The 15,562-nt window shown below is 36.5% G+C and overlaps 1 protein-coding gene across 13 annotated transcripts in view; it reads left to right on the top strand.

Moving 5' to 3' along the window:
* Nucleotides 1-15,562, top strand: part of LOC126763750 (band 7 protein AGAP004871) — a 122,168-nt gene that overhangs the window by 49,936 nt on the left and 56,670 nt on the right. For 3 of the 13 annotated variants that reach the window (XM_050481517.1, XM_050481506.1, XM_050481508.1), the window contains exon 2: nt 1,118-1,706. The exons of 9 other annotated variants lie outside the window; for them this stretch is intronic. In XM_050481517.1, the coding sequence (XP_050337474.1) occupies nt 1,394-1,706 (313 nt within the window). In that variant the 5' untranslated portion in view covers nt 1,118-1,393. Of the gene's footprint in view, nt 1-1,116; nt 1,707-15,562 lie in introns of those variants that run through there. One more of the 13 variants, XM_050481507.1, reaches the window with a different exon arrangement.

The following is a 15,562-nucleotide window of genomic DNA, read 5'->3' on the forward strand; positions in this document are numbered from 1 at the left end:
AAAACTTTCACATTTGACAATGTATCTTCACCAAATTTGGTATAGATTATTTTCCAAGGCAACAATGTAATCTCCGAAGAAATTGATCGGATCGGTTAACTATAGCATATAGCTACCATACAAACTGAACACATAGTTACTAAAAGAAATGCATCTGTGAAGGGTATATTAGCTTCGGTGCAGCCGAGGTTAACGTTTTTTCTTGTTTTTTTTTTTTAATTATTCATCAATATTCATTTTGTCGGCTTCCAATTAGTCCCCACCAGATGTATTACACTTATGCTAAAGATTTTTCTTCGAAACACTTCTCATTTACACTTTTTGGGATGGCCTTAAGCTTTCACCGAATATTGTTTTACCTTTTCGATCGACGGAAAATGGGTTCCATTCCGATGGCTGGTGACTTGTTTGCATGTCAAACTTTTAAACCCATGTCTCATCGGCAGTTTTAATGCTCTCTATGAGTGTGTTAACGGAATTCGCATGATCAAACAAATTCAGTACTAGCGGGACGAGTCGAGCAAGAACGAGTTTCGTACCCAAAATACCCACCAAAATCCTTCGAATGGACTCGGAAGAGATGTCGAGCTGCCTCTTGACATCTCTCTGTCACTTGCCTGACGATTTTCATGATGCTTGAGCCTTCACTTTTTTAATATTTTAATATTTGGCTGTTTCCTTCAACAGCTATTTCAGTGACCTTATGTGATCGTTTGACCGTAGTCTCTTCAATGTGAGTAATATTCCCAAATCGTTGTCATGAAATCGAATTAAATGGAACATCCGAGTTAATAGAACGTAAGAAGAGAGGGAAAATTCATATCCAAAATTTTAAATTTAATCACATTTTATAAAAATTGGTTAATTCCAAAGCAACAATAAAGCAGTTCTAAATGAGAATTATTCCTTTGTTATCAAATACATAACACGCATATAGTTATAATATTTCGCATAAGCTTCCAAAGAATTCAGCAATCAATGCCAAATGATTTCTCATTAAATTTGATCGCACAAATGCACAAAGCTCATTACAAACACCACAGCAATTGAAAGCAAATAAACACAATTATCCAGCACGCACGAATTACTATATAATATATATATGTGATACTCGAAGAACAAAAATAAAAACAATGTCTACATAACTTTTTGGTCATCACATGGCGGCATTGAAGTTTTAAAAGTCAAATAAAAAGCGGCAATTGATGCTGCAGCACGTGCCGCAAAACACATAAAAGACAAATAAAAAACCAAAAGCGAAGAACCAGTATTTAACGGCGCACGTGTGTGTGTGTGTGTGAGCGCGAGTAAGTCTATTTGATTGCGCATTGCACAAAACGGCCCCAACATTTCGGACCACACGGACAGTCTGTGGCAGACGACAACGACGAGCATGGCGCCCGCTCCCGTCGGCCACCACCAGCACCACCAGCAGCAGCACAACCAAAAATCGGCGCACATGCACCACCAACAGCACCAACAGCACCATGTTGCCTACCAACACCAACAGGCGAACGCACACACACACGCCGCATATGGGCGCAGGCACAGCAACACGGCGACCACGACGGCCGGCACGACAGCCGGTGGCGCTGGTGGCGGCGGCTCGGGTGCAATGGGGCTGGCCATGCCCGGCAGCAGCAGCAGCCAGCGCGAGAGCAGGCCAGCGGACACCACCGTATCCGGCTCGACCATGTACAGCCGAGGTAAATGAAATGCTGAAATGCGCAAATGTGTAATGAATTTTGTCACTCACACACACACGCACACACACACACTCACAGACACAGACACAGGCACTTACCATGTACAGCATATTCTCCTTGTCACATGCATGCCATTGATGATAATTTTTTACTGTCCTCATTTCATTTCATTTGCTTTTCTTTTTCTGCAGTCCGCTGTGCTTTTGACGTCGCTTTCTTTAGTTTTCGTTTTCCTCTGGTTTCTTTTTTCGGCTACTCGCCCGGTCTTTTCAGCACATGCATGGCTAACGGCGAATTGGCCTTTTGTTAGCCGGATGCGGCGCTTAGTTAATTAGAAAGTGTTTATCTTTGATTGTATGGGCGTTGCAGTGGCAGTGGCTGTGATTGTGGCAGCTGCAGCTGTGACGCCTGCACGCCCTGCTGCAGCGTGTGTGTGTAGGAAGTCTGATTTTCACACCCAGCATTTGTAAGCTAAATACGCCACAAAGTTTTCTGTGCTGGGACCCAAAGCGAAATCGGAAAAGGGAGGCCGTTGGATGAGCGCGCACTTGGCAGCGCCGGGTGGTGCATTAGAGACGCAAACAGTTAGTGGCGGCGCAAATTTATTACAAATTGGCTTTGCGTGACGTTCAAATTATATTACACCTTCCGCTTAGCTGCCTAACATTGCTGCAGTTGGCGCGTTGCGATGCAACGCTGCACGCTCGTCATAAAACGAGGCATGCAACATGCTGCGGTCACATGCCACCAATTCACTATCAATAAGCAGATATCAGTGTGGGTATGTATGTGTGTGTATGTGTTTGGTCAAAGCCAAAGGAAGTGGTTTGTGGCTGTGGGGTGTGAAAATGTGACGGGAAATGAGGGCAGGCGCTACGGAAATCACATTCACTTGATTGTATTTAAGCCATAATTCAGTTTTTCGAATATCCGTTTTTTCGTATTTGAGTGCAATGGGCAACGCAGCACGAAAGAGTGAATGCCGTAGAAGCGATTGTGCGCCTGACTTTGATTGATCCGCAAATCTAATTGTGACTTTGGCTTTGAGTATGCAAAGCGAATTAAAATTAATTGGTGCGTGGGCGTTAGAGTGGGAATTTCGGGGGTTAGAAAGCTTGTGCGCACATTTTTTCAAGTTTTTGCGGAATTAAACAATATCAAGTGATCAATTTCGAGGTTCCTTACTTTTTGAAAGAAAAAAACACAGAAACTTTAAATTTAATGTGGAATGCTTATTATACTTCGAAAGCATATTCTTAGGCATTTATTTTTGAAAGACTATTTCTTTCAAATGTTGGCCGCGGCTACGTCTCAGATGGTTCCTCATACGGCATGGTGTACTGTGAGAATGCTCAATTGATTTGATTATAGCTTCAGCTGTTTCTAACTTTTAAAGAAATGTGTTTATGGATCGTTTGTTCGTACTTTTGTATTAGCACATCGTTTTTTTTTTTCAAAGTTGGAGGTTTATATTGTATGGAGGTCATATTTTCTGCCAAAGATTAAAATATCCCTTTTTATTTAAATGGGAAAAGTACTTTTATGCAGTCATGGTTTAAATTTAAAGTAAAGTGCTTATTTACGTTGCATATTTTTTTAAGGTGAAAACTTAAATTGCAGGGACGTCAGCAAAAAAATCAGCATCACAGTTTAATATATTGGGTAGTCGAAAAAGTCTTTTCGTATTTCTAATCAAACTTCAACTTATATTTTTATGTTTATAATGAACTTTAATGAACCAAATATGCATTATTTTGGTCAAACACTTTTTGCCATTTTTCCGCAAGAGACATTATTTCATGAGTGTAAAACATTTCTTATTTCTCGGCGAAAAACTGCAACAAGTAATTTTCATAGTTTTCCCTTAAAGCCAACTTTACTCCACTTAGGGAGTTCTGCAATGACCGAAACAAATGGTAGTCTGATGGTGCAAGGTCAGGGCTATATGGTGGATGCATCAAAACTTCCCAGCTAAGCTTTGTCCTGATGGAAGATGAAGCCCTTTATATTGATCAGTTCTGCCTATTTTTTCGATTGCTTGCTTTAATCTCATCAGTTGTTGACAGTAAAATGTAGAATCAATCGTTCGGCCATTCTGGAGCAGCTCATAGTGGATGATTCCTTTCCAATCCCACCAAACAATCAGCATATCATTTCGAGGTGTCCTGGCTTTGCGACCATTTGTTGAGCTTCACCACGCTTGGACCATGCCCTTTTTTCTCTTATTATTGTCGTATTTCATCCACTTTTCGTCTCCTGTAACCATTGGCTTCAGAAATGGTTTGATTTCATTTGGTTATGTGACGGACCTGGTTAATCTTTTCTATAATTCTTCGATTTTTTCAACGATAGATCGAACATAGGTCTTTCACATCGAAATTTCCAAAACTGAAGCGAGCGAACCATGGTTGTGCTACACGAACTGATACAACATCGTCTCCGTAGACTTCACAAATTTCGAGATATCTTTAAGAAATTTGGCTTCAACTACTGCCGAATGCAACGCTACAATCTCCAAAGAAACTGCTTAGAACCGGACCGATCAAAATGAAGAAAGAACTTTTTTGTACTTTTTAGGCTAAAAATCATGTTTTTTCTTGTTTTTTTATTAAAAAAAAAACAGTCGTTGGTAAGAAAGGCTTGTAAGATATTGGCACTCGAAAATGATATGGGCCATTAAAATTACTGCCGCCTTAATGCATGTGAAAGCATGTGAATGCACATATATGTCGCTGAACATATTAAATTGGCGTATGTGTGTGTGTCATAATTTGCGTGGTATATGCAATCAACTCTCCATTACTGCGATATTTTGTTGTTTAAGCGAGTAATTAAAAATTGCTGGTAAATAAAGTTTAATTACACTTCCCGCCGCAGTTGCCGCACACACTGCATGCACTCACTAGTTGTGGCTATGCGTGTAGTCTTGTGCGTAAACATTGTTCAACGCATGATTATGCGTCACGGGTTCAGCGCGGAGTAAGCGACAGCCAAGCGCATTCTTATATGTATGCAGCAGCAACTACTTTGCGAATTAACCGCAGATTGTGACAATGTTAAAGTGAGATTTAAAAAAAAAAAAAAAATTAAACAAAAAAAATATTTGCCAGAATATATATTTACACATAAAATTACTCGCTTTAAATTAAATTTAAACCCACTCAATTTGTTTTCGTTGTGTATTTACTTAAGCGTGCGCTTATGTGTGCAGGTGCCATACCCGGTGGCGTATGAGTGATATTTTAGTGCTGGCAGCTTTATTTGTTACGCAAACGACGTGACATTTTAATTTATGCTTTCATATACCAGTATTTTAAACAGATAAATACAAGTGTGCATCTGTGTGCTGTGCACATATACATAGTTGCATATTTACTGCTCACGATTATTTCATGCGGCAACTCGGTACATCATTGCGCGCATAAAACGTGTTTTATTATACAAATGTTGTTCGTCTTTATGCATGTGAATGCCTGAGTATGAATTATAAATGCAATTGCCAGGCATTTTAGATTCTAAATTATTATCTCATTGCATTTCAAGCATATGGCATCGAAGATGTATTATTCTAACTCTAACGTAGCTGAATTCGATTTGAAAGATATACAGGACCATCTATCAATCAGAACAACTATCTGTATAATTTATTTGCTGTGAATAAAATAAATGATATACGTATATATATTAACTTATTGTGAAGATAAAAACAGTTTTTCAACTAGAATAGCATCACATATCGGTTAGTTTCTTTGTACGAATCTTTCAACTTTATTGAAAAATTTGAGCTTGGACAAATCTGCAGCAAAAAGTTTCGTATAACAGGTACATTTTTAGGCCTCTGGTCTTATATAAAATTATATGGAAAAGGCGGTATAGATAAAATTCTTCTCATCTTGAACTTTCATCAAAATCACTTAAGGAAGAGGTTAGGGTTTCAAGGAAAAAAAAACCTTTTTTGCGAATTTATTTCTTAAATATGGATTGAGTAATTTTATTCGAACCTTTTGTACATTATGGAATACACTTTTGACAATATATTCTGATTTTTTAGCACTTTTTTAGTTCATAAACTTTAGACGCGTTTTTCTCGAAACTACTTTTTTAAAGTCCGTGTTTACTGTCATTTCAAAACTACTTGACCGATTTATCTCAAACTTTGTACACATTTTCGGTTAGAACATTTTTTTATACCCTGAATAGGGTATATTAAGTTTGACACAAAGTTTGTAACACCCAGAAGGAAACGTCGGAGACACTAATATATGCTATATATATAAATGATCAGTATGTTGAGCTGAGTCGATTTAGCCATGTCCGTCTGTCCGTCCGCCCATCTGTCTGTATATATACGAACTAGTCCCTCAGTTTTTAAGTTATCGTTTTGAAATTTTGCAAACGTCACTTTCTCTTAAGGAAGCTGCTCATTCGTCGGAACTGCCGATATCGGACCACTATAACATATAGCTGCCATATAAACTGAACGATCGGAATCAAGTTCCTGCATGAAAAACTTTCTAAGATAATAATGCAATCTGCGAAGAAATTGTTCAGAACGGTTAGCTATAGCATATAGCTGCCATACAAACTGAATGATCGGAATTAAGGGCTTGTTTGGAAAACTTGTTTTACAATTAAAATGGCCGCAAAAAATTTTTAAATGAAAAAAAATTATCAGAGAACGTTGAGGGGAAGATTTGATTACAATTATACTGACTATTCTTGCTTTTCATTATCGGATAACTTCCAGCCGAGTTATCGTGAACGAACACCGCAAAATGTTTTTTTTCCAAGACGTTCTGGGGAAAGCCCTGTTACCGGCTTATGCTTCAATATTTCTGTATGAAAAAAATGCCCTATATTGTCAAAAATATGCTCAATGAAGTGCAAAAAGTTTGAATAAAGTTATTCAATCCATATTTAAGAAATAAATTCGCAAAAAGTATTTCTTATTACCTTGAAACTCCTCTTTTAAGGGATCGTCTCAGAATTAAATTTTCGAGAAATCGATTTTTTGTTGGGTTATCGGATAGTATACACTATAATAAACATTCGCTCGAATTTTGAAATCGAAATTCAAATTCATTCATTTTCTTGTAGAAAGGGAACAGAGTGGAGAAGACAGCGTCTCCAATCTTTAAACACGTTTTTCTTAGAATGGTGTTTTTTAAAACGGTTTCCGCTCTCAAAGGAAGAGTTTTAAAGCTATCTAGTTCCAATTTGGAGAAAATATATTTAACGTCATTCGCTATCGCGCTATGAAAAGCTTTTATTTTTTGAAATCTTCCTATTTTTTCTACGAAAAACTTTCGGAAAAAAGTGCAGCATTCGATGCTTTTTGTTCAAATCGCCGCCATTTGGTTAAATTTGAAAAAAAGGTTCCATAGCGCGATACAGAGTATTAATCTTTTTGAAATTTTTGCTTTAGATCAATATTGCGGCCGCAATCGTGGATATCATAGATTACCTTTTTTTCCGTGTAATTTCAACAATTTATTGAACTATTTTACACCCAATAAATAAGCATAAAAAATCATTTTGTATTCGTCATGAATATATTTAGAAAGAAAAAATCGCGATCGATTAATTAATTCCAACATTAAAAAAAAATCGCGAAAATCAGTGATTTTTCGGAGGAGTGATTTTTGACTGAGACGATCCCTTAAGTTGTTTTGCTTTCAAAATAATTATGTGTTTTTACGCATATTAAAATATATAGGAAATTTGTCAATCAACTTTTTCGAGTTATAAATTAAGCTAATTCTTTCCGCTTTCGTTTGTCGAAAAAAGCTTTATTTACAACTAAGACCTTTTGATATATGAGTCAACTTCACTTCATAATAGCATAGTTTAAGGCGCTCACATTTCAATTATTTGCCGTAAACATCTCTCTATTAGTGAATTTACTAAGCACAAATAAGTTTTTAACCAACATATTTTGCCAAAAAGTTATAAATTTAAGTAAAGCCAAAGTTCAACTGCTCAAGCCCCTGAAATTGGCAGCAAATTTAATGCGTTGTGGTTTATTTATTAATAAACATTCTTCTAAGCACTAGAAGTGGCAATATGCTTACTCATGCAAAAGGTTGATATGAATAAATAAGCTTATATTTATGTAGATGCGAACTCATTGTGATTTATTTTTACTTTTCATTTGTTTTGTATAACCGACAGGCAAACACAGCGCACAATTTCAGCAGCCAAGCACTAAGCTCTCCAGTTTGTTTGCTATATTTCCATGCATATTAGGGTGGTCGTAAATGCAAGTTTTGTTCAAATTGCAAAATTAGTTTTACTGCAAGACAAGATAAAAATATATTGGTGCATAGTTAATTAATCGAATGTCAAGAATCGATTCTTAATCGTCTTCGACTACTGAAGATCGATTCCGAAAAATCGATTATTTTACGAGAAAACTCGATTCTCGAGTAGAATCGGAATCGAGTTTACCATCTCTACTGGCAGCCATCGCGTGCACACATAATAACCTCCGCACAATAACCACAAAAAAAAAATAGTTATTTTCCCATGTTATTTATAGTATAGAAAGAGGCACCTCTTAATATTAATATTAAGAGCTCATCTTTTGAGTGATTTTCTTTTTCCCATTTTCGAAAGTTTTTAGCCTGTTTTTCAGTTGAAAAAAAAGGTTGACTCAGAATGACACACCCTAATGTATATGGCAAATCAACGCTTGCCGGGTCAGTTAGTATAAGCATAAAAAATTTTTCTTTCCTATCCAAAATGTGTTTATAAAATGAAATATGTATCGTGGCGTTGAGGACAGTTACAGTGAGCTTTTATACGAGTATTTTAATGTAAAACATATATATCGTTACCTGATACACATATGTACATACGTAAATTGTAACCTCAAATATAACCTATACATAACTAATATATAACCAATATATAACAAATACATATATAATCATTTTATAACTAATTTATAACCAATAAATAACTAATACATAACCATTTTATAACCAAAACTCAAAATTTTTTTCAATATGAGTGGTTTCCATTAAATCGTTTTTCCTTCGCCTGTAAGCTTATGAAAAGTGATATTACGTCATTTTGTATTTTAGCTGACGATATATTCTTTGAAAGTGAAAAATAACTGTGGAAATCAATATGGGCCACCCTAATAAGCCATACTTAGCAAAGAAAATCGTTCACTACTTGGGAATCTGGGCAACCATTTGTACACACAACATTTGCTTGTGTGTAAACTCCGCATTTGTGCAGTCAATTGAGTACATTTGATTTTATTTGCGCCATTTAATATTAAATAAATTATTTGACAGTGATAAATGATAGAATGCCCCAGTTGAAACTGTTAGGATTACAGCTTAAATACTTAATTACTTAAACACAACATTTATTGTGCAGTTTTCACTGGCATAAATATTCACCAACACTTAGCAAATTGCTTTTAGATGAGTTAACAATGTGTGAATATCCAACACACACTCACACATAACATACACAAGTTAACGCCAAATACGTTAACAGTGCCAAAAGCACCTCACTTCCGCTCCCAAGCTTTTGCTAACGCAGCACACGCGCCGACGTTTGCTTGCAACACCCAGACTTCACTTCCGCTCCCAAGCTTTTGCTAACGCAGCACACGCGCCAACGTTCTGGCAGCGATCAGAAGGGAGTTCTAGGAATCCGATCACCAGGCAAGACAGGTGACCGGATCAGTTAAGGCTAGTTTAAGCTTACATTTTAAGTTTCATAATTGTAATCATTTCAGTCCCGTTTTAGACTTTAATAAAGACGGCCAGAGCTCGTGCTCTGACCAACATAAAAAAAATAAATTTTTTTTATTATTTCCCGCGTAGGGGAAATTAACTGGCGCCCGAGCAAAAAGCTATAAATAATAGAGGAATAAAGGCCCCGGGAAGCAATAATTGCTGGCCAACGCTATTCGCGAGTGTTATCTGTTAATTAAGATAAAAACGCGGAGACATTATTAATAAAATTTAAAGCAAAACTAAAAACCACACGTGTAACAAATACCAAACAACTGAAGAAAGGCGTGCACAAGTGAAAGAACGAACAAAGCAATAATACAAACCTAATGATGTGTGAAAACTGAAAAATAGCGAAAGACCGCTTAAGAAACTAAATCTGCAAAGAGTTAGGAAAAAAAAACTTAGAATTACAAATTGAAGAGTGTGTGCAACTCGCTAAGTGCAAAATACACGCAAGTTCAGGGATACAAATTATTTCATCTTTAATAAAACATAATAATAAAAAAAAAAAAAAAAAAAAAAAAAAAAAAAAACATTTTTATTAACAAACTACAAAAACAATACAAAACACAAATTAATAAAATACAATAAAAAAATAAATAAAAATAAAAAGCGACCAATTAATCACGGCTGAAAAAGGCAGTAAGCGGTGTGCGTGAATTAAATATTGATGAAAATATACGTGTGTGCGTGCAACGAAATACGCCAAAGTGTAAATTAAATTTATTGCAACAAAATTTCGTGGAAGCAAAAATCAACGCATATTGCAGGCAAGGAAAAAAATCAAAGCAGAATATCCACAAGAAGACTCCTCAACCCACGCTTGGAAGAGGACGACGAGGAGCGTGCGACTAGGAAGATCCCAAGTAGCCAGCAGGAGGAAAGGGAGCAATCTCCAGCGTCACCTCGTCATGCTTCACAGGATTTTTACGTAGCTATACATTTTTATTTATACCACATATACAATATTATAAATAAGGAAATATTTTTGTATTAGAAAGAAAGAGATACTAGTATTAAGAAGATTAAATAAAAAAAAACAAAATTGTAAACAACGGCTTGTACAGCCAATAACAGAAATCTAACAATATTTTATAATACAGCTTAATTCTGCGATTCCTACGGGACCCTCCAGAAGAGAAAAGCGCCCTTTCCTGGAAAGGGTAAAAATAAAAACAAATAAAAAATAAAAAAAGAGGTATCACATATAAAAATAAAATGTCGAACCCAAATAATTTGATACGCCCGCCTGTTCTGCAGGGCACGACAGCAGGTGCTCAAGAGGGCCCCTCGACCTCAGAGGCCGCCCATAGAGTAGGATTAGGAGCCAATCACGACCAATTGACTGCAGCAGTTATGGGTGTGGTCCAAAATATTTTTCAAACGCACGGCAAGCGCCTTGTGCAAAACGCACTAAATCCGAATTCTAATTTTGCCAATTTCTCCGATCAAGGAATCGACCCGGTATATAGAAATCACCTGACTGATCTTGATAAAATTCACGTAGTCCGTTGCCTTCGAGAGTTCTCGGGTCAACCGGGAGAGGTTAACTCGTGGAAGAAATCCGTGGACATATATCTCCAAATTTACGAACCCATTAGGGGAACACCTAAATATTTTAATTTGAAGTTATTACAATAGATTTATTTGTGAAACTATATACATATGTTATTTCATGAAACTCACAAATATATATAAAAAAACAAACAAAACCGAAAAATAAATTTGAAGGAAAAAAATATAATGCCTGCCGAAGACTTTTCCGGCAATATTTTATTAACAAAAAAAAAAAATATTTTGGACAAAAAGGTCCTAAAACGCCAGCTGAAGATTCATACCAGCAGAGTAAAAAGAAGAATTATACAAAATATTGTAGAACGAAAATGTTCTACAACGCCAGCCGAAGTTCATACCGGCAAAATAAAACAAAAAAATAATGGAAAAATATATAAAATAAATATAAATATATATATTTAAATCAAAATATAAAAATTTATATTACTTTGAACAAAAAAGTCTTAAGGCACCAGCCGAAGAAAGTACCGGCAATACTAAAAGTAAAAAAAATACTTTAAAATTGTGGAACAAAAAGTTCAACAACGCCAGCCGAAGATTTTACCGGTAAAATAAAACAAAAAAGAATGGCGAAAAGCCAAATAGAATATAAAAATACAAAATTTAAAATACTTGGGACTAGAAAATCCTAAGACGCCAGTCGAAGATAATACCGACAATAAAATAAAAGAATATACTCCAAAAAAGGAGGTACTAATATTTTAAAAAAATAATTTCAATAATTGGGGTACTCACAAGCCATCGTAAGGCATCGTAAAATCGTAAAATTATAAATTTTTACACTTGCTTAAAAAAAAAAATGTTGTTAGATTTCATACAAAAATGAGTTTACACATTTACAATTCTCAATGTTATGTTTTCGAATCGTTATAACTTATAACTTTTTGCGACGTGAAAAAACCCTAAATGTAAAAGAAAAAATTGCTGAAATGTATTCAGGCAATAATACAATAAAAGATGACCATTTTAAAACGGATATAGCCCTAAGCATAGGAAATAGAATAAGATTAGTTAAGGAGGAGTTAGTAAATGTTAAATACGCTCTACAATGGGCAAAAGAAAATGTAATAAATTCAATACTACTAAATAAAATCGAAATAAGTACGGCAATAGAAAAACTCGAAGAAGAAAACATGCCTTTCGCAAACACGGAAGAAGCATTAGAATTTGCAACAGTTAATGTAATGTATAACGAGACGATGTTATTATACATCATCAAAATACCAATAACAGGCAGGGAAACTTACAAAAACATTATAATTAAACCGGTAAAGAAAGCTAATGGAATTGTAAACTTAAATTTTGATCGAATTATAACAAATGGAACAGAAATATTTGGAATTAAAGAAAAATGCAAATTTTCCAATCAAATCAGTATATGCAGAAGAAATCAAATAATTAATATAAGTAACAACACATGTATACCTAATTTGATTAAAAGCCTAGATTCTTCATGCAAAATTAGTAATAACCAACACGTACCCACTGTAGAAGAAATATCACCGGGTATAATTTTATTAAATAATTTTAACGGAACAATAAATACTATTACCGAAAACTATACTGTTGCCGGAACGTACTTAATAAAATTTCATAATATATCTCTTAAGATAAATAATCAAAAATTTTATAGTTTGGAAGCCTCTCAACTGATCGCTATACCCTCTATATTACAGCCAACCCCATCCGAAAGCGAACGCATTGATATTTTGTCAATGGAAGCTCTACACGAGCTACATATTAATAACACCAAAAGCATCGCGCTCTTAAAAACAGATGCTTTTATAAGCAAAACTTCGATGCTGTCACTAAGCAGCATCATAATAATCCTTCTCATATTTTTAAAATTCATCCCCAGAATCCAAAGGAAAGCGGAAATACCCAAGGTTGAAATTCCAACCGTAAATATTAGGCATATAACAAACTCTGCTGAGGCCATCGGCCTACCACCTAAAAATTTAAGAATCAATGACCTACCATATTTTTGAACGATCGAGGACGATCGCATTTAAGAGGGGAGGAGTTAACGCCAAATACGTTAACAGTGCCAAAAGCACCTCACTTCCGCTCCCAAGCTTTTGCTAACGCAGCACACGCGCCGACGTTTGCTTGCAACACCCAGACTTCACTTCCGCTCCCAAGCTTTTGCTAACGCAGCACACGCGCCAACGTTCTGGCAGCGATCAGAAGGGAGTTCTAGGAATCCGATCACCAGGCAAGACAGGTGACCGGATCAGTTAAGGCTAGTTTAAGCTTACATTTTAAGTTTCATAATTGTAATCATTGCAGTCCCGTTTTGGACTTTAATAAAGACGGCCAGAGCTCGCGCTCTGGCCAACATAAAAAAATTTTTTTTATTATTTCCCGCGTAGGGGAAATTAACTCACATGCCGGCGTGTGTGTGATTATTTGAAGCGATTTGCAGAGTCACTGAACTCCGCTTGCGGCGCAATGAGGCATGCCGAAGGTATAAGCGTTTTCTATTTCTATTTATTTGTTTTTGTTGCTGTAATTTGCAAACATAACGTACGAATTTTGGGTCAAGCACCGTTATAGTGCAGTTGAATGTGTTGAGGCTCCAAAGTTCGGCGAGGCGTATCGGCACGGCATCTTATTCACACTTAAATGATTATTAATTGCTCTCGCGCCGGAGTTGAGAAATGTGTTTTGCCCAGATTTATAAGTGTTGCATGCAGAGTAAATTCAATTTTAATTACGTGTGTGTTGAGGCGGCGCGCAGAGTGAAGATTTTCATATGAAAAGGAGCGGACGCACAAAAGAAAGTGCTGCAAGCAGTACTCCTTCCTTCGGCTGCGTCGGCATTCTTTGATTTCATTTCGCTTTGCGTTACTTCTCCGCAGCTTGCTCGCATTCTCTCTTTCCGCCAAATCGCAGCCTCCGCCATTGAGTGCATAACTTTGCTAGTAAAAGTTGCAACAAACTTTCACTTGGAAATGTTATGAGACATCGATACCGACACCAATGATGCCTGTCCATATAATTTATAACTAATGGCCGCGACTCTTGCAAAGTATCATCAACTTGTTAGCTGCCATTTGTTGGTTAAAAATAAATTGAAAAAGTTTGTTTGTTGTTGTGGCTGTTGCTGTGCACACGAAAACTTTGCCACTGACCAGAAGAAATTTCTGGTGGAATTTGCAAAATTGCAATTGAAATGTTTAATATTGACAGATTTTATGGGAATCTGCGCGACTTACATCTCGTCCTTCGCGGCATTTCCATTTTGCGATTTCCTTGCTGTGCAATTTGTAAATTCGGCAGCAAGTGTAACAAATGTCGGCGAAATGGAAACTGCACAAGCAGCGAGATAAGTGGCTTCATTGGGATTTCAGCGAATGGCTTCCGCGAGAGATTAGAGCGGAAGCTGTCTGAAATTTCTGATTGATTTTCCTACAAGAAGAGCTAAGGCGAATGGAAGGTCGCAAAATATCGAATACATTGCTCTTGGTAAAAATTGAAATAAAAAAACAGAAGTATTTTATAACTTTTTTGGTTGCCATACTTAGATGTGAGAGAAGCAAGATGCAAATTATTGCTATTTGCCTTAAGCTCCTTTCCATGAATCACCAAATCTTTCCCTTTAGTGCGAGCGATGCTTCAGCAGTCCAGGTCGTGGAATGTAAGTTGAAAGTTTTGAAGGCTCTAATTCTAATTTTCAATAAATTATTGTTGTGTGAATCCTAGTTGCTGACTCATGCTCCTGCAGGTATCGTTCGTCACTACCTTGCACTGGATAGTGTCATGGCTGATGGTAGCGCTTATATTCATATTTACAATCAAACTTTATCTTGTTTTTTTTTTTTTATTTATAATGACCTCTAATAAACCAAATATGTAGCACCTTGGTCAAACACTTTCTGCAATTTTTCCGCTAGAGACATTATTCCTTCAGTGTAAAACTTTTCTGGTTTCTCGGCGAAAAACTGCGACAAATAATTTTCACAGGCTTCTCTAGAAGCCAAATTTACTCCATTAAGGCAGCCCTACATTGACCGAAACAAATGATAGTCCGATGGTGCAAGATCAGGGCTATATGGGGGATTCATCAAAACTTCCCAGTCAAGCTCTCCCAGGTTTTGCCGAGTCATCAAAAATGTGTTCTAGCGTTGTCGTGATGGAAGACAAAGCCATTTCTGTTGATCAGTTCTGGCCGTTTTTTTCGATTTCTTGCTTCAATCTCATCAGTTGTTGACAGTAAAATGTAGAATCAATCGTTCGACCAGGCTGGAGCAGCTCATAGTGATGACTCTTTTCCAATCCCACCAAACACTCAACATAACCTTTCGAGGTGTCAATCCTGGCCTTGCGACCATTTGTTGAGCTTCACCACGCTTGAATCATGATCTTTTTCGCACATTATTCTCGTATTTTCCCCACTTTTCGTTTCCTGCTACCAAATTTTTATCTCTTTATCATCTTTAGTCTCTTTAGCGACAGAACGGTTGTGGCGGAGTGGGGAATTGCACGGGCACTTCGGAAAGTAAATAGAGCACCCTATTACAT

This window comes from Bactrocera neohumeralis, chromosome 6, assembly GCF_024586455.1.
Source record: "Bactrocera neohumeralis isolate Rockhampton chromosome 6, APGP_CSIRO_Bneo_wtdbg2-racon-allhic-juicebox.fasta_v2, whole genome shotgun sequence".
Taxonomy (NCBI): Eukaryota; Metazoa; Arthropoda; class Insecta; order Diptera; family Tephritidae; genus Bactrocera; species Bactrocera neohumeralis.